Source organism: Protopterus annectens, chromosome 16.part0 (genome assembly GCF_019279795.1).
Source record: "Protopterus annectens isolate FY-2018-M chromosome 16.part0, PAN1.0, whole genome shotgun sequence".
In the NCBI taxonomy this organism is placed as follows: Eukaryota; Metazoa; Chordata; order Ceratodontiformes; family Protopteridae; genus Protopterus; species Protopterus annectens.
Window position 1 is genome coordinate 171,846,415 of NC_056750.1, and position 22,430 is coordinate 171,868,844.

The window sequence follows — 22,430 nt, forward strand, 5'->3', positions numbered from 1 at the left end:
CATTATCCATCACACAAATTAGATCACAGTAATTTTCAAAATTTTATGCCCCCCCCCCCCCCAGCCACAAATGTAACTAGTTTAACTGAAAGTGTTGGATTTGTTGACTTTAAGCCATCTGAATTTGCTGATGTAGTCCAGTACACCCATTCCCCAGAAATGAATAATGTATGTATGTACTGAAGTGCTTGCATAGCTCATTGAAAACTGTCTTAATTTAAAATTGGTTTTACTGCGTTCTTCTAATCACTGCCAACTGACCTGGTCCTAGGTGCTAAAAATCTAAATTTATCAAGACTCCCTTGGAAATTCTCACTTCTACTTTAACCTAGTAGAACTTCAGGACAAGGTCAAACAAATTCAAGATGATTTATTGGCAAGGCATTATAATGCATATCTAAATAATGCCACTCTTTGGGGTAATTTTAAAGGCACTTGAAAAGCCAGGATTTTTGTTTGGACATCAAACTTGCAGAAGTTGTAATTCAGAATACCAAGTTATAGCTCTCCTTTTATGGATAGTTAATTCAAACACCATCATTAATGATAAAGAACTTATATTGTTTTATGGGAAATTTCAAACTTTTGATGGAAATTATTAGCTTTAAGGGTAAAATTTATGAATATAAATTGAAGCTTAAAAGATAATAATCTTTCTCAAAAAACATAAACTTTCTTGCTAAAATTAATATGGGTAGGCCAGTACCTTATTTGGAACAACCAGTGGTAATAAGACTAAGACTGTATCTACAAAGGAAATGGTAAACATGTTTGAAAGGCAGTTTAATATTATTAATGAGGATTTATTAATGCTGCAGAAGAAGAATTATTTAAAACTGTAAATCAAACTCCTCAGGTAAGTAGATTTTAATCAACAGCACAGTCTACTGAACTTCTTCTCCAGAAGGCATTACCCAAGAGATTAAGGATCTTAGGTTGGGGAAAACTTACTGTACAGATGAATTATAGACCAAACTTTAACTTTTCTTCCTCCGTTGATAAATATTTGTACAGAAGTATTTTAAAAGGTCACCAACTCACAATTTCCCCCTTTCTTCTTCATGTAATAAGGCATTAATTTCCACGGTACCAAAACCTAGAAACGATCTTCATTATCCTAATGATCATCAGTCTATCTCCTTGCTAAATTCTGATTATAAAATATAGGACTACTTGGGCTTCAAGATTGAGTAACTGTATACATATACTGATCTACTAAACAAGGTAAAGATCCTTCAGACCCAGCCTCATATACATCAATTTCAATTTTAAACTATGACTATAAAGTGGTTATGTCTATAATAGCTAACAGAATAGCAAACATATTGCCTAAATTGATAGATATGGACCAGTATGATTTTGTGAAGGGGAGGCAAACATTTGCTAACAAACAAAACAATGACAATATAGCTACTACTGGTTAATCTTGATGCACAGAAAACATGTAATAAGAGTTAGCTGGGATTTTATGAGTAGAGCAATTATAACAGCTGCATTCCATAACAGAATAGCAGGGTTAATAAGAAGGAATTATGATGGGTCAGAGGCAAGAATTAAAGTGGAAGGATTCATCTCGGACAAATTGTGTTTGAACAGAGGAACAAGACAGGGGTGTCCTCTTTCTCCATTGTTATTTGCTTTATATTTAGAGCCATCAGTAAAAAGTAAGGGACTATCAAATTCAAGGATATAGCTGGTAATATAATTTATAAACAATACTCTTATTTGCAGAAGGACATTTCAGTATTGTGGATCATTCAGAGTTCAAGTCTTTTCAGGATACAAAATAAGATAAATAAAAGCTACACCAGTAAACCATGTAGCCACACATGAACTGGTTCATACTGATGAAGTATTCAGGTATTTGGATAAAAAAAAAGGATTTTGTTATGGCAACTAAGGATACGTGGGAAGAGACTAAACAAAACATAATACAAAATTGAGAAGATCAAAGCTCTTGGATCTAGATCATAAGACACAAGCAGTGAAATGTTTTTATTCCCTTTACACAGAGGTTAGACTTGTTTACTAACCAGAGAGCATTAACTAGCAAACAGTTGAAGAAATTTATTTGGGAGGGGAAAACTGCAAGAATTAAGTGGGATAAATTGATTCTTCCCACAGAACAAAGTGGTTTAGGATTACCTGCTTTGGAGGTATACTTTAGAGCTATGTAATTAGGGCGCATATACATAACTCAAGCAAAAAGTTATAAATCAAAGTGGAAAGGGATGATAATGAAATGCTGGAGATACAGGGAAAAAAAAAGGAGAGAGTAGGACTTTGGATTCAGGTCCTTAAGGAGAACAACGGCCATGCAGAATATTATACTCATAAAGTAGTAGAAAGTATTCCAAGAACTAAACCAACATGGGAATGGAGAAAGGAGATTTTACTAATAGACATGACTGCAAGTAAGAATACAAAAAAATGGACAATGGAGTGCTGAAATTTACTGGAGGAAAACAACAAAGGTATAGGGATCAAATAATGAGGGAGGGAATGGGATGAGGCTATGAGGTTTGGACTGCAGGTTAGGAACTGCCTTACCTATCAGAGATTCAGATGTTGTTGTTAAAAAAAAGGATAATTATTAAGGCATGTAAAATATTACATGATAAATATAAGAATCAATCAGAGGAAGTTAGAAAAGATTAGGAAAAGAGAATGGAAAGGCAATTTACAAAAGAACAATGGAAAATTCCCTGGTATGCCCAAAGTCCATACTGTTTAAGATGTCTGCATGAAAGTATTGGCACATATACTTTCATACCTCAAGCAGACTTCTAATAAGTTTTTATGCGGCAAATAAATGACAGAAGTAAAGTGGAAATGAGAGAGAACATTTTTGGGAGTGCAATGAGTTGACATATTTTGAAAATTCCATACAGAGTACTTTGTCAGAAATATTGGGAGAAGGAAATTATTGTAACTAGGGAAATGGTTACTTTGAGAAGAGATATAGTTTTGAATTACCCAGACATAATAAAGCCATACTAAGTGTAATGCTATTGTATGCCAAAAAAAAAAATCAATTACTAGTAAACAGAAATTAAAATCTAAACCAATTGTAACTGAAGAACTGAAAACTGTAAAGGAGATAAAGGACCTGGAGGTGGGATCTTTAGAAAAGGGAAGGAACAAATTACATAGAAATAAATGGAAATTTCTGAGATTGATACAAGCATAATCAATGTTCAGAAGGAAAAGATAGGTTTAACAGAATACTGGAATTGAGCAACTTATGTAATACTGGAGTGAATGAAAATTGTTAAAAACAACATGCACACTGCATGACAATAACAGGAAATGTTACTATGGTTTGTTTTCCTTTCAATTACTGCATATCTACCCATGTCACTGACTAAACTGCAATGTTTTAATAAATATATAGGTTCATAGGTTCATACTAGGCTATCTACCCAAGGGCATTTATAAGCCTAGCCCATAGTTATGTGGCTTTCGCCACCCCTTTAGTTTGAATAAAAAACTATGCCTATTATTTTGCTGTGCCTCTGTCAAGCAGTGACACTGAAGTAATCCCTGGGGCATATCTGCGATCTCCCATCCATTTGTCAAGATTCCTCTTGAACAAGGCCAGCGAGGTGCTCTGCCTCACATGTACCGTGATTTTGTTCCACAGCATAGGGAGTCTCTGGGTGATGAATCTGTCCCTCCAGCACGTTCTATTTATAACCGTGTCAAGGTTTAAGTCTCCCGCCCTTGTGGTTCTGAGGGATCTAGATTTTTTGAGGTGAAGCATATTCATCAAATCTGGGTTTGACATGGCCTTATATGTCAGGCACAGGTCACCTCTGAGCAAGCGGTATGAGACTGAATAGAGCTGGAGTTCTTTCAGTCGGGCAGCATAAGACATTTTTGAGACCCTTTATCCTTTTGGTGAGGAACTTTTGGGGCCTTTCAAGCTGCAGCAGGTGTCGGGTCAGATACATTTAACTTTAGGCCATGGCTCTGGCACCAGTTATCCGTTTCTGTGAGGCCCTTCTGAAGGATATCTGTGTAAGATGTGTTTTCAACTATGGCGCCCAGTTTGCAGTCATCTGCAAACTTTGTCAGCCATAACCCTCCTGTGTTTGCTTGTACTTCAGAAAAGTAGATGCCGAACAAGAGTGGACCCAGGACTGAGCCCTGTGGGACACCACTTGTGACAGGCTTTGAGTCTGACATGGCTCCAGCAACTCTGACCCTGTGGGTTCTGTCACTTAGCCAGTTTGCGACCCATCTTGTGATGTATGGGTTTACATTCGAGCTGATGAGTTTTTCGATGATACCCGAGTGGGGTATTGTGTCGAAGGCCTTTGCCAGGTTGAGGTAGGCTGTATGGACTGCTTTTCCTTCATCAATGGCCTTGGTGACTGTCTCGAAAAAGTCAACCAAGTTTAAGAGGCAGGATCTGCCTTTGACAAAGCCAAACTGGGTTGGATCCAAAGTCTGCAAGTTACCTATGTCTTTATTTATGAGTTCCATTATGATCCTCTCCATGGCTTTGCAGATAAGGCTTGTCAAGCTAATGGGGTGGTAATTTCCAGGGTCGGTGGAGGCACCGCCCTTATGAAGTGGGACCACAGTCGCCGTACGCCACTCCTTGGGTACGTATCCTGAGGTGAGGCTAAGATTAAACAGCTGTCCTAACTGTGGGTTTAATTCCTCGTTGAGTTCGTGAAGCACACAGCCGGGGACACCATCCGGTCCCATGGATGCTGTGTTTTTTGCCTTAGTGAGAGCAGTTTTCACCTGGGCGTTGGAGATGTTTGGGGGGCTACAATCCTCTGGTATAGATATCTCTCCTTTTGGGGGGGGGGAGTTTGCACTGAACCTGTCAGCCAGTATGTTGGCAATGTGTGTAGGTTCAGTAATTTTCACATCATTTTGAACTAATTCTGAGCATATCTGGGAGTTTCCTCCTAGGTTTCTAACATAGCTAAAGAAGGCCTTATGATTGTCTTTTGAGTCCTTGGCGATTTTTCTCTCAAAATTTGCCTTGGATGATTTTATGAGAGCTCTTAGTTTTTTACTTATAATGATCAAAGGTGTCTTACCTTTCAATGATTTTGCTCTATCTTGTAGTAGCTTCCTCCTTTTGTTGTAGAGCTTGTTTATGGCTGGGGTCCACCAGACTGGACGCTTGCCTTTGGTACAGAGAGTCTTAGTTTTGTTTGGGATTGCCTGAACCATGCAGTCCTGTAGGTGCTGGTAGAAGGCATTTGTAAGTGATTCAGCGGTTTGAGTGATGTTTACCACTGGCTCAGGGGCCTTAAAGGAGACCACACTAGTTTTTAGAAGTGTGAAGTCGGCTTTTGAGAAGTTTTTCACTGTGGTCTTTTTTGTTTTAGGTGGGGGCGGGATGAGGACCTCCAGCGAGATTAGTTTTTGATCTGATCTCACCAGTGAGGGGTATACTTCGGTGTTGAACATTTTGATCCCATGTTCGTGATGATGAGATCAAGTATGTTTTCTCCTCTTGTGGGGATGGTGACTAGTTGTTCCATGGCATTTGAGTTTATGAACTCCAGGAATCTTTGGGTTAGAGTGTTAGGGCTTGAGTAGTGTTCCCAGTCTATATTAGGGTAGTTGAAGTCACCTAGTATGATGGTGTTTGGAGATACATTTATCCCTCCAATGTTTTCAGGAAGGCCATGTGAGGTTCCTGAGTTTGAGAGGGTGGCCTGTAACATGCTACAAATTGCAGAGCAGTCTTGCCTATGGTTAATTGCACCTGGATGGTCTCCGATGCATCGTGCGTTGCCACAAACCTTGAGGTGTGGGTGTCCTTTATGAATATGGACACCCCCCCCCTCCTTTCTTGGTGTTGTCCGGATTTTGGGGCCGGAACGCATGATATGAGGTGAAACCTGTTAGTGCTGGGGTGCTCTCAGGAGCCTTGAACCAGGTTTCTGTCACAGCATGTACAACAAGGTGCACATAATGCCATAAATTGTTCTACGTTTCACTGCAGACTGGTGAATATCATAACCCACCTCTATGATGCAGAACAAGGTTGCGTAAAGGGAAGAACAATTGCTGTTGAAAACATTGTGACCGTCTGTAGCTTAAGCTACTGGATTACCTGCGATAAATGTGTTAACAGTTTCCCCCTATTACTTATTCGCATTTTCCACACATAACAATGTAATATTTCACTCCAAACTAGTACAATAATCCACCTGTGTGATGTAGAGCATGACAAAAACATTTTCTTAAAAGGAACAAAAAAAAAAAAACATAATTATTGATAACATTTTAACCTTCTGTAGTTTTCAGTGTACTACCTGGCTGATGCTACTGGACTACACGTGATAAATGTGTGACAATGTTTGCCCTTTTACTGACTGGCCAAGGTAATTGTGAAGATTTGTGCATCTATGCCCACTTGCAAGAATGTTTTCCTGAATAAGTCCAAGGAAAAGCGCAACTACAATAAAACAAGACTTACAGCGTAGGATTTTAGCTTCTGTTGCTTTTAGTTGAGACATTGAGGTGGGGCACCATGAAGGTAGCCAGTCAGTTAGCCAACCCTGGGACCTAAAACATAAAGAGATAAAACAAGCAAGTTATCCAAATACAAAATTATGTAATTTACAGAATTTTAAATATTTATAAGTTTACTGTCTGGGAAAGGGAACTGATACTCAGGGGACCCATTTCAGTCAAATCCTGGGAGTTACAGCAAAGAAATAAAACATATGGTAATATAACGAAGAGCATGAACGTTGTTCAAAAAGACACCATACTGGAGTCATAATAATTTGCTATGAATTTATACAGCAAATAATTAATTTTAACCAGTTTCTATAAAGAACTTCTACATAAAAAGCCCCCCCAACCCCAATACTGGAAGCAACATATCAACCCACCAAGGCACAGATTTACAAGTAAGATATTGACTTTGGCTGAGATTCCTAGAGATACACTGCACTTCTGTGCAAGGCTTGTGCAACTAACCAGCACTGTGTGGCAACATAGGGAGTCATTAAACATCCAAAGTCAGACAGACAACACTTATGTGCAGATAGCAGAGCTTAAAAGCACATAAATGAGCAGCACAGCAACTATGCAAGTATGGACATCTATGCAGTAAAACTCACACATTAAAATGCAAGACAGAAATCCACAGATCAGTCATGTGCCACATTATAAGACTGAGCAAGACCAGAAAAATGTGAATGTATACACAAATACAACTCACATACAAAGCAATAAGACCACTGTTGAGATCTAGGGGGATAAAGACCTAACTATGATGCCCCAGACAACCCAGGTTTGATTACTGGCTTGAGCACCTGAGGCTCAAGCAGGAAGGGATGGGCACTGCCATTCCAGGTGGAGGCAATTCGAAGATCCTTCTGGATGGGAAGCACAGTCCACAGAAGGGAGTAGCCCGTAGAGGTATGTAGACAAATGCAGAGAAAGGGCAAGGCAGAGAAGCAAGGGCTGCTTATAACATAGCCAGCACCCCCAGCAGCAGTAGAAGTAGCGGTCAGCATGAAACCGTGGGATGCCCTTAAGATCCATACCATCCCCAGTTCACTTGAAGAAAGTCCAGGAGAGAAAGGAGGAGAAGGCAGACCTACTGTCAGGCAGAAGCACTGTGATGGCCAGAAGGGATGAAGCAGTAAGGGGAGGAAGGGAATTTATATAAAGCAGTTCAAGTATTGCTAGGTTGCAAGAGGTAGTACATCCTTTGGCAGGATAACAAAGAATGCGTCAAACTGTACAGCCATACTGTAACTGCAGCTATAGTGTCCACATAAGTGGGCCCTTGTCAGACACATAAAAGGGAACAAAATGGGTGTACAGGAAGGCAGCAAAAATGGGATGGCAGCAAACAGGGGATCACAAAGAAGGCCAACATATAGGAGTGTACAGAACAGAAGGTGGTAAGGCAACTTTCTTGAAGATAGAAACCCATTTCTACATGGTATAGAGAGAAGGGAAGAAATAAAAGGGAAAGTAGGGTGAAGATTTGGGGTAGGACACTATGCAGGAGCAGCCAAGTATACTACAGCACTGAAACACTGGTGGATATCCACACACTAGGAGGGGGAAACACAGAGGATGTACAGGGTATGAGATGTGACACAGGATGGATTATGGCAGCAGTACACTATCTACTACCTGAGCTAGAAACACATGGATCACAGTGATCAAAGGCTTTCCAAATGGACCATATACCTGCCCACTGCAGCCTCCCCCACCTGCTCCTGCTGCAAATGAGCCATGTCAGGCAATGGTTCTGGGCAATCTGACTGTGAACGACCAAGACACCTCTTCAGGATACCTCTCCAGCAAGGCACTCAGTCTCATTATCCTCATGCTCTTCAGCAACATCCTCAATAAGGAAAGAACATGCTGGAGGTGCCAGCTTGTCAATTTATCATCCAGTGAGGAGAACACAATGGAAGTTTTTCATAAGTGACCCTATCCTGCATTTGGCTTAAATGTATTTAAAATACACACATTACCATTTGTGATCTGACCTAGCCAAGGGATAATCAAGACTCTCCTGGCTCATGTGGTAGGCAACATGATTACTGCAACATTCTACTGATGCTGAAAGAGAAAGGGCACACCAGACAACCGTGACAGGTATAAGATAAAATGTCAGAATAAAGTCAAAGTTAGCAAGTGCATATCTTCTACGCATATGTTAACATAGAAAATACTACAATTACACATGGGGATGCGCCAGGTAGTATGCAGGCACAATGAGATGCTGCAGTTAACCTCACGTCATAACAGGTCCCTGCAGAAATCCACATTAAATGTAGTTGGCATGGTTTACCATGCGAAAGTCGAAGCAAACTCAGTGGAATCCACTTCAGACATAGTCCGGAGGCTGAACGGTGACAATGTCGAACCCAACATTGTCAAAGTACAAATCTCACCCCTATCTCGACCCATGTTGCCTGTTCTGACGTCAAAGTCGAATCATATTTCGACAATGTCGGAATTTGACACAGTCACTTTCGCGGACGTGGGTCGATGATTCACATCATTCAACCGGGTCCGCTTTGACTTTCCCATAGTAAACCAGCTGGCATACTACATTAAAGGCTACCACCAGCTATACCTGACATGGAAGATCCACAAAGTGGCATAATCTTACTTCCTATCCTGACAAATACCTGCAGCAAAGTGTCCCAATACAAAACAAAATTAAAAAAGCTACAGTGCTATCCAATGTTCAGTACAATTTGGGGCAAAGTTGCCTAATTTCAGCTTCTCACATGAGGAGGTCATCAGGGTTATTGCATCACATCATGAGAACAATTCCCACACTTTTCTCCCATCCTAGCAACACCTGTGGTGGAGGACAACTCTGCCAGCTCATACCAGGCATCAACTATTCTGATGGCACCATTGTAAGGACTCAGTAGGCACTTCCTGAAAAGACCACGAAGGAAACAGAACTCTCTAGAATGCAGCATGTGGTGCTTTCTGTCAGGCACTAGGAGAAGCCTTAATTCTCCTTAATCTCCACTGAAAATGGTGTCACTTTCACGAAGAGCAAAATGATAGCCTTTGAATTTTACTTTCAACATGACTGCCGAATCACAGTTAGTACAACAGGTAACTGCAAAGTACCAAGATGTGCCAATCAGTGCAAGTCTCCTGCATGAGCTCATGGCTACCAGCTGTCAGAGGCAAACACAGGCAGAAAGCTGCACTTTAAAGTCAAACATGCACAGCAATAAAATAAAGCTATTAACAGGTATTTATACAACCTGATCTAATTTACTTACATGCAGCATAAGCAGGTAGAAAACTACATCATTAAAGAGGTGCACCACTACTTTGTATGTTAGGTCATGAACATATGGGAAGCTGTATAGCAGATACAGGCAAAAGTATTAGGAGGAACTGCAGCACTATCTGGAAATACAAGCAACTTTGAGGAGGGACAAAGTACTCTAAGTGTGCGATAAGCGGTCTACCCTCTTAAGGATGTGCACCTTTGCACTAGAATTCACATTCAAAAAGGCTACCAATATGAATGGATGTGCCTGCAAGTGGATACTGTATGCAGCTAGTATGGCAACAAGATAGCCACTGATGTCAGGACAGTTCTTCAAGTATAACAGTATGACCCGGCTAATCTACAGATTATCATACATACATTCCCCCACTGTACTTGGGTAAGGTAGGGCTGTGCCATTGGTGTTTAACAAGGTGTTTCCTAATGGTGACAGCATGGGCAACTGCCTTTCCCTATTCCATACCTGTTGGCCCTAACAAACTAGATAAGCCTTCTGGGAAGTAGATATATACCAATGTGTGGCAAGTACAACTGCTTAAGTGTTCCAATATCTATCCCTATATCTATTATATGACCTACCTCACAGCTGTCCTTCTGAATACAGTACGGTGTAACTAGTTCACCCCTTTGCAGCTGCTGTCCTACTAGCCCTGTGTCATGTTCAGAAATGTCTGCATGTCCAAAGGAGGAAGTGAACATCAAAAGCTGGCAATTTTCAATCCTGCTGAAAATTATGTCCTACTACAGGCACTTATGACACATGAAAGCACCTGATAGGGAGAGAAGGTGATGACCAACCTTTACACAATTAGTTGTGGGGGACAGTGCTCCACAACATGAATGTCATGGGGGGGGGGTATAATCACTGGAGCAACATGTTACCAACATGTTCATAACAGCTAAATGACATGTGTCATACAGGGGACAAGAATCACTCATAACAGCAACATGTTACCAACATCCTTTGCTGCATAAATGATACCAAAAGAATGTCCCTAATTTTAATTCTGCTGGGTCGGTAGGTATGTTTTACATCTAGCTCTTCACACTAAGTCAACCAGATCACTAAGAACCCCAACACGAGCTTACAGTCTTGAATATTAAATTACGTTTAAAATTTTAACTCCTGCTTAATATCTAGAACCTCTCTCCTCCATAATGATCAGGTCAATGATCCCCCTAGGCTCTAAGTTTAAGTCACTATCATTTTTCCATATTTAGTTTAATCCTTAATTCTAGTTCATTAATATTGGGCAGATCTATCGTTATACGAGCCGGCACATCTTTAGTATATCTCCATAAACAAGGGACTCAGCAACCCAAAAACACTCCGCTCGTAGCCTCTTCCGCCCTAGAAACTATCACAGAAGAAGCAACCTGTACCCCCACATCCATTCCAGATTATCTATTTCCAGCACAGATAATCTACAGATGCCTTTACATGCATTTTGTCGAGTTCTGACTCCCTGAAATGTTTTAAACACCATGTAGATCCAAGAAAGCCATGGTGAAAGTGTTAGCAGTTTCTGACATACTCTGATACAAAATAGCCTTGTTTTAATAATGTGGATTTTTGAAAAAGAAAAACCTAAGTCTGTATTTAAATATTGTTTTATTTTACATTCAGTTTCACATTATTGGTGCCAAAATATTTCAGCTCCAAACAGTATGCGTCAATCATATCCTCCAGTTGTAACACACACCCCCATGGGTAGATACAGAGACCAGGATAGCCCTCAAATTCTATTATATAAACCTCAAATGTATATACATTAAACTACTCAGCTCAACAGTCATCTGCCTGCACCCTAATAAAGAATGAAGATGAAGAAATTTCACTGATCCGGAGTCTTCTTTCCACAGTGGTCTCAAAGCAATTGACATGGATTCTCTCTCTCATCTGCACACAGCATCCTCCAGAAAACCATACAGGGTACGTAAGTATGGTCGGTTAGGTTGCTTCCATTGTAAGCTGGATGTCGTTATTCTTTTACCCATCATCTTATGCTGCATCAAAGCAAAGGTACACTCTATAACAGCTAATGACATGAACATCACAGAGGGGGACCACAATCACTCATAACAGCAATATGTTACCAGCATGTTAAGCTGCTTCAAAGCAAAGGTATATTATATAATAGTTAAGTGGTCAGTCACACAAAAGGGGCAGCTGGAAGCACCAGTGTAACAGAGCTAGAGATGTTTTTGTATCCCCGCAAGGAGACAATGGTTCTGGAATCATCCCTGTAAGAGTAGACAATGGTTTGTTGATGGTTCTACCTCATGTATCTCTCAGTGGCTGAAGTATCAAGCTAGTACCATGATTAGAAGATTTCTGTAAAGCAGTCATGCAGAGACTATATCATATGTTGCCAATTTACTGATATAGGAATCTGTAATGTCACATCTAACAACATCAAAAAGGCAACAGTGGTAAGATGGGATTATATGTTATAACCTGCATGAACACCCTTAGTGTGAAATCCACAGGGACACAGGTTTAGCACAGGTACTCATGCTCATTCAGGTGTGTCTTCTGCTGTGTATTCACAGGCCAGAGCACTGCTATCGTGACACCTGTAGGGCCGGCAGGACAACAGGCTGATGTTGGCACTAGTACAGCAGCTGATGATGTTAAGACACAACACATACCAGAGCCACAGTTTGATGTTACAGTGACATTGTTTTCTTTGTTTCATTTGGCAAACAACCCCTACTCTCAACACACAGTATATACAATACCTCACTACAAAATGATAAATGTATTTGGGAACCTTGTAAACAAGGTTGACAGTTCCCTCTCATTCGATCATCATGCAACAACTATGCTGTGGCCACTGCATTTCATCTGTATGTCATTAAGCAGTCATTTACATACATATTGTATTGTCAGGGTTGCCACACATTTACATTGCATCATTCCCAGTCACAAGCCATGCCATCTCACTCTTTTTTTTTTTTTGTTTACAACTGCCTTACTTCTTTTTACAAATTACACCCACAGACATGCATGCAGTTCAGGCCATCACTGCACTGTCACAAAACTCAATAATGGCCATATGACAATTTACGATATAAGCGCCCAATAAAGCTCATGCTACAATACACAACACACATACAGGTCCTTTAAATGCTCCACTAAGCATAAACAAACCCATTACATATAACAGATATAATTCACAAACCAAGACACAGGCATAAAGCACTAAGAAATGGAAAGGTGACATGACACCTCCTAGTACTAAAGACCGACCTTCAAGAGAGTACAAAGAGAAGCAGAGTGTTTGAAAAGAGTCAAATAAAGGAAACCCAAACTGACAGATCAAGCCAAAAGAAAAATTAAAATACTTAAGTACCATCAGGTAATACCTCTCCAGCCACAGTCACTGTTGAAGCCAGAAAACTTCAGAGTACCAAATTTAATGATACAATGCTCTTTAAAAATAACTCCAGCTAACAGATATTCCACTTCTTCATAATGACAGACCTGTTCCAAAAGACAAAGTAAAGCATCTCTGAGTTACTATTACGAAGAAATAGACAAAATAATTTGGGATATCTAACTTCTTTTAAATTTCCCTTCTCAAGAAGAGATATCATGTATACATGGTTTGAAGTTTTAAGAAAGAGAAAAAATGTAATTTTAAATTTGACTCACAGACTCAGTGTTTCAAAAAGTTCATAAATCATGCTTAGGAATTATTAATTACAAACAAATAGGTCATGATATCCTAGTTTTAGTAGTTAACCAAATGTGGCAGAAGGAAATTGAAGACCTGGTTTAGAAATGGCATATCTGCAATATTTTTTTTTAAATTAAAATGCTCCTGAAAATTATCATCAAATGAAAAACAATATATTGAACAATAAATTCAGCTCTAATTTCAACTCTCACTTCCCTCAATTCCCCTCCAAAGCATCTCTCGCATAATCACTCTAGACCAAGTTCTATCTGCAGTCTCCAGAACCAAAACCAAAAATACTAACTTTGTGATCATATTTATGGGTGTTTGTTAAACAGTTTTAAGCAGTGTCTAGCTAAACCCTTTCTAAACTTGTTCAATGCGAATCTGCCCACAGATTTTGTCCCACAGCAGTGGAGAACAGCCATTGTGCCAGGGTACAATAAAGCCCAAAGATGGATCTTGCTAAACTATAGACCTATTAATATGGCTGTCTAGCCAAACCCTTTCTAAACTTGTTCAATGCGAGTCTGCCCACAGATTTTGTCCCACAGCATTTGTCCCACAGCAGTGGAGAATGGCCATTGTGCCAGGGTACAAGGAAGCCCAAAGATAGATCTTGGTAAACTATAGACCTATTAATATGGACAGCGCAGTGGTACAGCAGTACAGTGGTTAGCATTGTCACCTCACAATTAGAGGTTCCCGGGTGCCTTCTGTGCGAAGTCTGTATGTCCTCCCTGCGTTCATGTGTGTTTCCTCCAGATGCTCCGGTTTTCTCCTACATTACAAAGATGTGTCTGGAGCGTTTCTCCTCAGGCCTCAGCTGAAAATTGGCTCATTCCAAGTCAGACTTTCCCAGTAAACAAATAAATAAAAATAGCCTAACAGATATCTACAGTGTTATGTAACTATGAAACTGATGAGCAACAACACAGGTGACCTTCTGTCCCTTGACCCCAGCCAGTCTGTATTTGTAAAAGGCAGATCATATATGCTCAACTAAAATTCTTCAAAGATGTTACAGTGGCTCTGGATGACAAACTGTTCATACAAACACAACATTCAAAAGCATGCATCTTCATTTACAGAGACAAGACAAACAATGAAATGTCAAAATAATCATTAGGTGAAAGACACAACTACAAAGCAAAATTCACAAACATAACTATCAATGAAAAAGAGTTGTCATCAGCATCTGCACATCCATCTGTTTTCACCTCTGGGTTTTACTCAGTTAATTAACCAAAGGAACCATTATACATGATCCATTTCACAATCTCCATGTTGAAACTTAACCTAAACGGAGATAACAATAATACCTACTTGTTAACCAGGTATGCCCACCGGACATACTCTTTTTAGGGGCAACCTGGAAGCAATATCAGTTAAGCGACTTGTTCAATATCACACAGTTGGCAAATGAGGACTGACAGAGAGAGACCGAAAATCAAACCCTGTACCACAAGAGGACAGCTCATCTGCCAGGTCATACCAGTCTTAACCCTCTGCACCAACTGACAGATGCCTGGAATCACATTCACTCTCACTTGTAGCGCTGTCCTCAACAGTGATGCTATATTTTACCAAATACATTTAGGATCAACATCATGTTTGAACTGTAATGGATGCTTCATGACTAGCAGACAAATCCAATGGCAACTCACCACTTGGGTATAGATCAAGCAAACAGTTGCTTCCAAAAACACCCATACAGAGATCTCCATAATTTCCAATGCAAATAGTGATGTCTTACAGTAGGTTTAAGGAGTAAGTAGATGGTACCCTATCAAGCACTGTTCCTATAGTAACCACAAAAGCTATACAGTCCAAAATGGGTGTTATGTGCACAAAGAGCACTTCTTACTACAGCTCTGACCCCTAGATATAAATGGTGATTTTTAAAGAGGAGAAATCCAAATATTGAACATCACCGTATAGTTCCCAGAATGGTAAACGTTTATGAAAAACTCTCTTTTCATACTACAGTGGGTCCTGCAGTCAATCAGGCCCTACCCAACTCCGTGCAAAGATAACAGGTAGGGGATAACCGTCATAGCAAAATCCAGGATAAAATAGTGACTTGCAAAACAGTTCCAATAACTGGAAAAAAAAAAGAAAACTCTAAATCCAGAAAAAAAGTCCAGGTAGTCAATTAGTGAAACGAGCACTTTCATTCCTTCTTTATTAAAACGGAACTTCATTAGATTAAAATCACGGCAGTGATGTAGCAACAAAATAACTCAATAAACATCTAGTGTTTTTTCCAGTATCAAAACACTCCAAATTCCATAATTTTCTAGTACTTTTCATGAAAAAGGGAAAATCAGCATCGCTGATCAGGTCTCTGTACTGGTTTGTATTACAGAGGAGAACTCACTTTGGTGTTTGTGGAGACTGCAGCCTATCATACAGGAAGTTACCCGCAACTGTACATCTGGAATAATTCAAGGTGATCTGCGATTCTGTCCCTGAGCTGAAAATCAAACTTCTTGACTTTTTAAGATACAAAACAAAATGCACTTTGGTTTCCTGACTATGCTCTTGATGCTTCTTAAATATACAGAAGTCACATGCACTGGATTTCAAACTTTTAATGTCATACCTGTTTCCAGTAAACCATTCAAATGAAATCATCTGACAAGTCTGCTGTTAACTCCTGAAGAATGGACAAGGCAATGTTTTGGGCATCCTTCATTTTGTTTTGGTTAACAGATGAGCTCAAGGTACTTAAAACACTAAAATTCACTATTTCTGTGTGATGTAACAATTTGCTGAATTCATGGGATAGGGGATCAAACTATGATGACTGCACTTAGGGAAGACATGAGAAAACTGTAATACTGTCAGTCTACAATGATGTTAATGTTTTGAAAGATCAGGTAAAGTGGGAAATGGGGATATGAAAATGGAAGTATTACCATCTTGAGAAGGAAAATGAGGATATGAAACGTGAAGTATTTACTTCTTGAGAAACCCCTTAATATTCTACAAATAAAATATAACATTTATAGATTTATATTAACAGTTCATAACAGAGCAGCTTATTATCAAAATTGCTTTAGTAGTAGTCTGTTTTTTTATTTCCTTACTGGATACAGAGATTGTCCCCCACGTTGTTTTAGTCAATGTCTACTTTAGCTTAATTTCTGGACTTGAGTCAAAAGCATCTATCTAAATATATGGGTAAGCTATGACACAATGGCACACATCTGTAACTGGAATAATTTCTGATTCAGTCGGATAACACTAAATATTTGTGTTGGTCTCTATACTGAAATACATTTTTTCCACAACGAGGCATGGCAAAGTGTGGGGCAATAGATCATTTGCCTACTTTACTTGTGAGGAAGACTGTCCATTATGAGTTGTTGTTGTTTGTCTTTTCCCAGTTAGGGGTCGCCACAGTGGAACTCCGGTCCACTAATGATTGGCAGTAGATTTTTTTATGGTGCCGAGTTGCCAGCCCGACGGCCAACCTTCAGCAAAGGCACGCCCATTCACGCATGTCTTTCTGAGGCCACTCGACCACAGGGAGGACATACAGACTCCACACAGAAGGCACTCCAGCCGAGAATCGAACAGGAGAACCTCTTGCTGCAAGACAGCAACTCTACCGCTGTACCACCGCGGCTTCCAAGACTGTCCATTATGAGCAAAGTAATAAATTAGAGTGGGCAAACAATTTTTTAAGCCCACATTATTATTTGTCCTAGGTCATGGATACAGCAGAAACTCTTTATGAAGAAATGGTCCTCTAAAACTCCCCAGGGTCAACTAGACAATTAAGATAAAAACTCAGCCATATTTTACAATTCCCAGCCTACATACCTCCCAGTGTAGTGAAATATGCCACCTGTATAAATTAAGCTAATGAATGCATACATTTTCTCCTAGTGTCAATAACTTTCATTCAGGAATAGGCTTCTGCAACATTCAGTATGGTTCTCAAAAATCAAACCAAGTGATATAGACTGTCTTCAGTACTTTAGTTCTTCACACCTGTTCTAACAGGACAGTATTATCCTTATACAATAAAATTGGTTAACATTTCATTCCTAACCCTTTAAAACAAATATTCTGCTGGATTACAGGCATTTTACTTGGCAATTTCCAGAAATGCTTTTTGCAGGAATGTTCCAAACATAAACTAAATAATGTCAAACAAATGTAAGTTTCATATTATTTTGCCATCTGAGTGACTGCTTCAAGTATACATTATGTTACCCTTTCAGAATTATTTGTGCACATACTTGGAAAAAAAGTGCTAAATTGTAACCTGTAATTTTACTTTCACTTCTAGCAGCACTATTCTACATTTCAGTATCCCGAATCAGCAAATCTCATCCCTTCACTCCTAAGGATTTTGCTAAAGTTGTGGCCAGGCAGAAAAACAGATCAATGTGTGTCTGCTCTTTTTACCCTCTCATTCAGGTAAACCCTGCATTTTTTGCCTTACTTAGCTGGGATTGAGACACTAAAACTTTAAGCCATTACCTTCAATGTGGCAATGCATTGACCCAGACCCCAATGCATCCTTAAATCCTTAGTAGTCATAAAATCAGAAGCCTACTTCAACTCTAAAATAAAACTTTAATTTTTATGGATTTGTTTTGGAAGGAAGAGACAGGAATTTCAACTTAGTAGTTCCATCACACTCAGATGGTAGAAGGGTCATCCTAACGGGCAAGGCAGTCATGGCATGATCCATCCAGAAGGCAGGAATTAGAAGCTGAGGTGACAAGATGTGCTCCCTCAACCAGTTCTTCTTGACTGCTGTCACAAATTTTTCAGCAATTTTTATTTTTTTTTTACACAACAACCTGCTTGAGAAACTGCAATTTACACTACTCATGCACACTAATCTAATCAAAGTGCCAAACAACCACATTCTTTGCATACCAAGCTCCTCAGTCATCTTTCCTCATGGAAGAGGTGTCATTTGCTTGTGCCTGGTTGCGCTACTGCAGCTGCAACAAGGGATGGGTGTGGGCATGACGTGTGTAAAAACAGCGTATTAAATATAAAAACAGGACAATTGGTCAGTATACTTAATTTCCAGAAAATAGGTAGGTGGCAACCTTATCTGATGTGCAGGAGATCACCGTACTATATCACAACACAGGACTATGAATCACTAACACACTGCATCAATCTTTCGTCGTCACATGAGTTACGTTTTTTAAGGACATTTCTGTATACCTTTAGAAATAAGAACAATGGAGATTAAGTTAACTCAACTGTTCAATATGACAGTCAGTTGCATCAACCTTGATATTGATTTTATGACTCAATGTAGTACTTAACTTTTCTTTTTGAGTAACTACCTCTGGACATAAATAAGATGTACTGAATGCCAACATTTTCATGGTAATACATGACCTATGATGAATTTTACGATCTTCTCTGTTCAATGAACACCAACTCTAATGTAACATGTCAAACTTTGATTTTTATAGCATGGCATGACCCAGTCTTTTAAAGTTTCTGCTTCTCACAAACACAGTATATGTCTATAAGGTGTGGTCCAAGCAGCACATTTATTCCCTCAATCGCATTTTTTAAGCTTACTTTTTTAGCTAATTAAAAATAAATTATATGCTTCCCTTTCTAGGCACAAGTGGATATTTAAGTACCATATCTAACATCAATAACAATAATGCCTGATGAAGGGCTCATGTCAGCTCAAAAGTTTGAGTAACTGCAAAACCTATATTGGTCTAATAAAAGGTATTAGATCATGTTGTTTCAGTGTCTTTGTGTTTTCTCTTAATGGAGCAATATGTTATTTCTACATTTTTTTCTTCCAAAGTTTAGGTACAAATTCTCTGCTGAAAATAACATTAATTTTTTTGATTCACAGTTAACACTGTAAATGTAAATATATTAAAATCACTGCATATTACTACAATATAATGAACTGTTTAAATGCATGGCAATTGATGCACACAAGTATAATTGCAAACAAAAAAGCACAAATACTTCAATGTCCTATTTTTCAAAATAAATTCTGGATAACTTATTACCTCATGAGATGATGTACTGAATGTTGTCATATATGTATGTAAATGTGCCTTGTTAAAAAGGGTATAGTCCAATGCAACTCATCGAAGTACTTAAAAGAAGTAAATAAATATTTTGATAAAGAACAATGCTACTATATATGGGGTGGGATTGGGTGGCACAGTTGACCTGGTTTTCTCCTGGTTGGAATGCCTTAGCACCTATGGCTTTCTGACAGTCTGGAGTTTCCTCACACATAATTTGAAATAAACATACTATCAAGCTGACAGGAGATGATGAAGTATCCTACAGTTTAAGGATTGTAGCTGTACAAGTGGGTGTGTCTTGCAATGGTTTAGTGTGGTACCCAGAACTTGTTCTTGCGTTGTCCACTGGCTTGCCAGAAAAGCTCTACCCACACTCCATTCGTCTGGCTATAATATAAACATCTTCAGTATGTGCTTCATCTAGACTAATAAAAAAATATGTTCTGGACTAATAGATAACAGTTTTCACTAAACATTTTAGTAGAAACATTTAAGGTTATAACACTCTCTCCTCTTTGGTGAAATGGCCCAAATCTATGAAACATTTTCAAAGAGTTTTCAACCTTCCAGCCTTAAGGTACCTATAAACACATTTCCTGATATGACTCAGCTATACATGACAGCTGTACTATAATGCCAATACAAATGGCATACAGTGCTTAAAACGTCAGGAACCACTGATTTCTTTCGCATCAACATACATTTCCGTCGGCTGCAGTGAAAAAAAGTTAATCTAATACACGCCTGTGTTCCAGAATTACATACAATTAAAAACACGGTATCACGGTAAGGCCATAAAAAAACTACAAATAGTAACTTATTACATACAGAAATGTGTTAAGCCCACCTTTCACGTCATTTTTACCGTATTCGTATTTTTTGTCCTCTCACAGAATTATGATAAACTATTCAGTCAAGTTACTTTTGTTATGGAATTCAACCAAAACTAATTTCTACATATTTAATAAAAGGTCTATCAGTACATTCCGTCTGACTATCGTATTAATATCGCAAAAAACGAACACCGACATAACCACTTCACTTACTCTTAAGTGTGTATAAGAAACAATATAATCCGTTTTCCCTTGCCTCAAAGAGGTTGTCAGGGAACAAAAATGGACAAGAGTATACAATAAGATTACTTACTGTTGTTCTTGTTCATCGGCCATAGGACTGTTATGTAACAAAACTAGTTACTTTTGCCTAATTGTAAACAAATGCAGCGTCACGGTGACAGCAGTACTTAGTTGCCGGGTAAAGTTAACATTTTTTCATTGACGTGTGCCGGGCCACCTCTCTTACGGTAAGAACTCTGACGGAAATTTTATCAAAACGTGCTAATACAGTATAGACTCCCCCTAATGTGTTTACTTAAACAGAAAAATTGCAGTTCATTTCATCCAGGGGGAAACTTCCTTAACAGATGACATTCTTTAAGGAACATAACCAAAATAGAGGCGGGGCACGGGGACGTAAAACATGACGGACAGAATACTATGCGAGACAGAGGAGTGTATAGGAAGGGATAGCGAGACGGACGAAAAGGGGGTGTGACACGGAGAATCCTAATGTGTTAGTGTTTGGTATTTCTCTGATTAAATCGTTTGTTTCTTTTCTCTTCTTAAACGTAGGCCTGTGTTTTTCTTTCCAGTTATGTAATGACAGTTGATCACCCATAGTGGAGAACGCAGGACCGTACCAGTGTTTTTGCATAGCATTAAGAACGTTACGGCAGTTGCGTAACATCTGGCAGCTGCTGCTGCTTACTATTTTGTCCAAAAGCTCAACTTTTTCGCTCAATAAACAGGAGCAAAGCTAAAAGCATACTTCTCAACTTTCCCTGATTTAGACTCAAATTTTAGGTCTGTCCCTCTTAAAACTGGTGACTGCTGAAGAAAAGGTGGTGAATTGCACTTAAATAATGATAGTAATTTAGAGTTATAGACTTCTTTTAGTTCTGAAAATCTATATTAATTCACATTCTCTTATTCTGCAAATGTTTCAAGTTAATAGCACAAATATTTAAAAAATGTCCCTGATTATTTGAGGATTTGTCCCTGATTAGTTGGGAGCTATGGCTAAAAGAATGGGTAGAAAAACCCATTATTGTTACTCATATCTCTCTAGAGACCTCATTATAGGAAATGTTCCTCATTTTGAGTCCTAAAAAGTCCAAGTTCCTCACTGTTCCACATTTGAAGGGCATATTACGTATTTTTGCTAATCAGTGTCATGGACTGCAGAGAGATATGCTCAGCAATAATGAAAATCTTTTCACTTTTATTTAGTGGCAGTAATAGTTTCAGGCAATGATGGAGAGCATTGGATTTTGTGTAATCACTTCACTCGGTATTCTGGATTTGTATTTATGCTCTGTCTAGTACAAAAGAACGAACTAGCACCTGTTTTAAAAATCAAAAATACCTGCTGAAACCAACGTTAGCAGTTACAAAAACTGCTAACGTTGGTTTCAGCATGTTTTTTTAATAAAGGTGCTAGTTCATTCTTTTGTCAGTTACTATTTGGCAGAGCCAGATCATGGTGAAATTGGGCCATGGGCAGGGTAATAGATTGAGGACCCCCAAAGCAACCCCTCCTGCAACAACCACTTACCCCCTCCCCATAGCAGCGTCCTCCCTAGCCATTGCAGTGTTCCATTACTTGGCTAGTCTCCTCGGTTACCATAAACATGTTCAGATCTGTTAGTGTGCAGACTGTTTTCTTATTTACTCCTGCTATTGATTACCTATATTGAAATAGAATAGCACAAACTCTGACAGCCATTTGCTAAACAAACAATACAGTCTTGCAATGAAAACACTTAGTATGAAACACCTAAACACGCTGTTCAACCTCAGCCTCTCCACAGGTTACATGCCCATAAAATGGTGCACAGCAATGGTTATTCCTCTCCACAAA

General features: G+C 39.1%; 1 protein-coding gene across 4 annotated transcripts in view; it reads right to left on the minus strand.

Moving 5' to 3' along the window:
* The window catches only part of ABHD4 (abhydrolase domain containing 4, N-acyl phospholipase B), a 187,256-nt gene extending 166,264 nt beyond the window's left edge, over positions 1-20,992 (minus strand). Inside the window, exons 1-2 of one of the 4 annotated variants that reach the window (XM_044058325.1) lie at positions 20,658-20,991; positions 6,455-6,543 (exon numbers count right to left, since the gene is read on the minus strand). In XM_044058325.1, the coding sequence (XP_043914260.1) occupies positions 6,455-6,543; positions 20,658-20,680 (112 nt within the window). In that variant the 5' untranslated portion in view covers positions 20,681-20,991. Of the gene's footprint in view, positions 1-6,454; positions 6,544-13,134; positions 13,236-20,657 lie in introns of those variants that run through there. The other 3 variants (XM_044058327.1, XM_044058326.1, XM_044058328.1) reach the window with 3 other exon arrangements.
* Between the last annotated feature and the right edge of the window lie 1,438 nt (positions 20,993-22,430).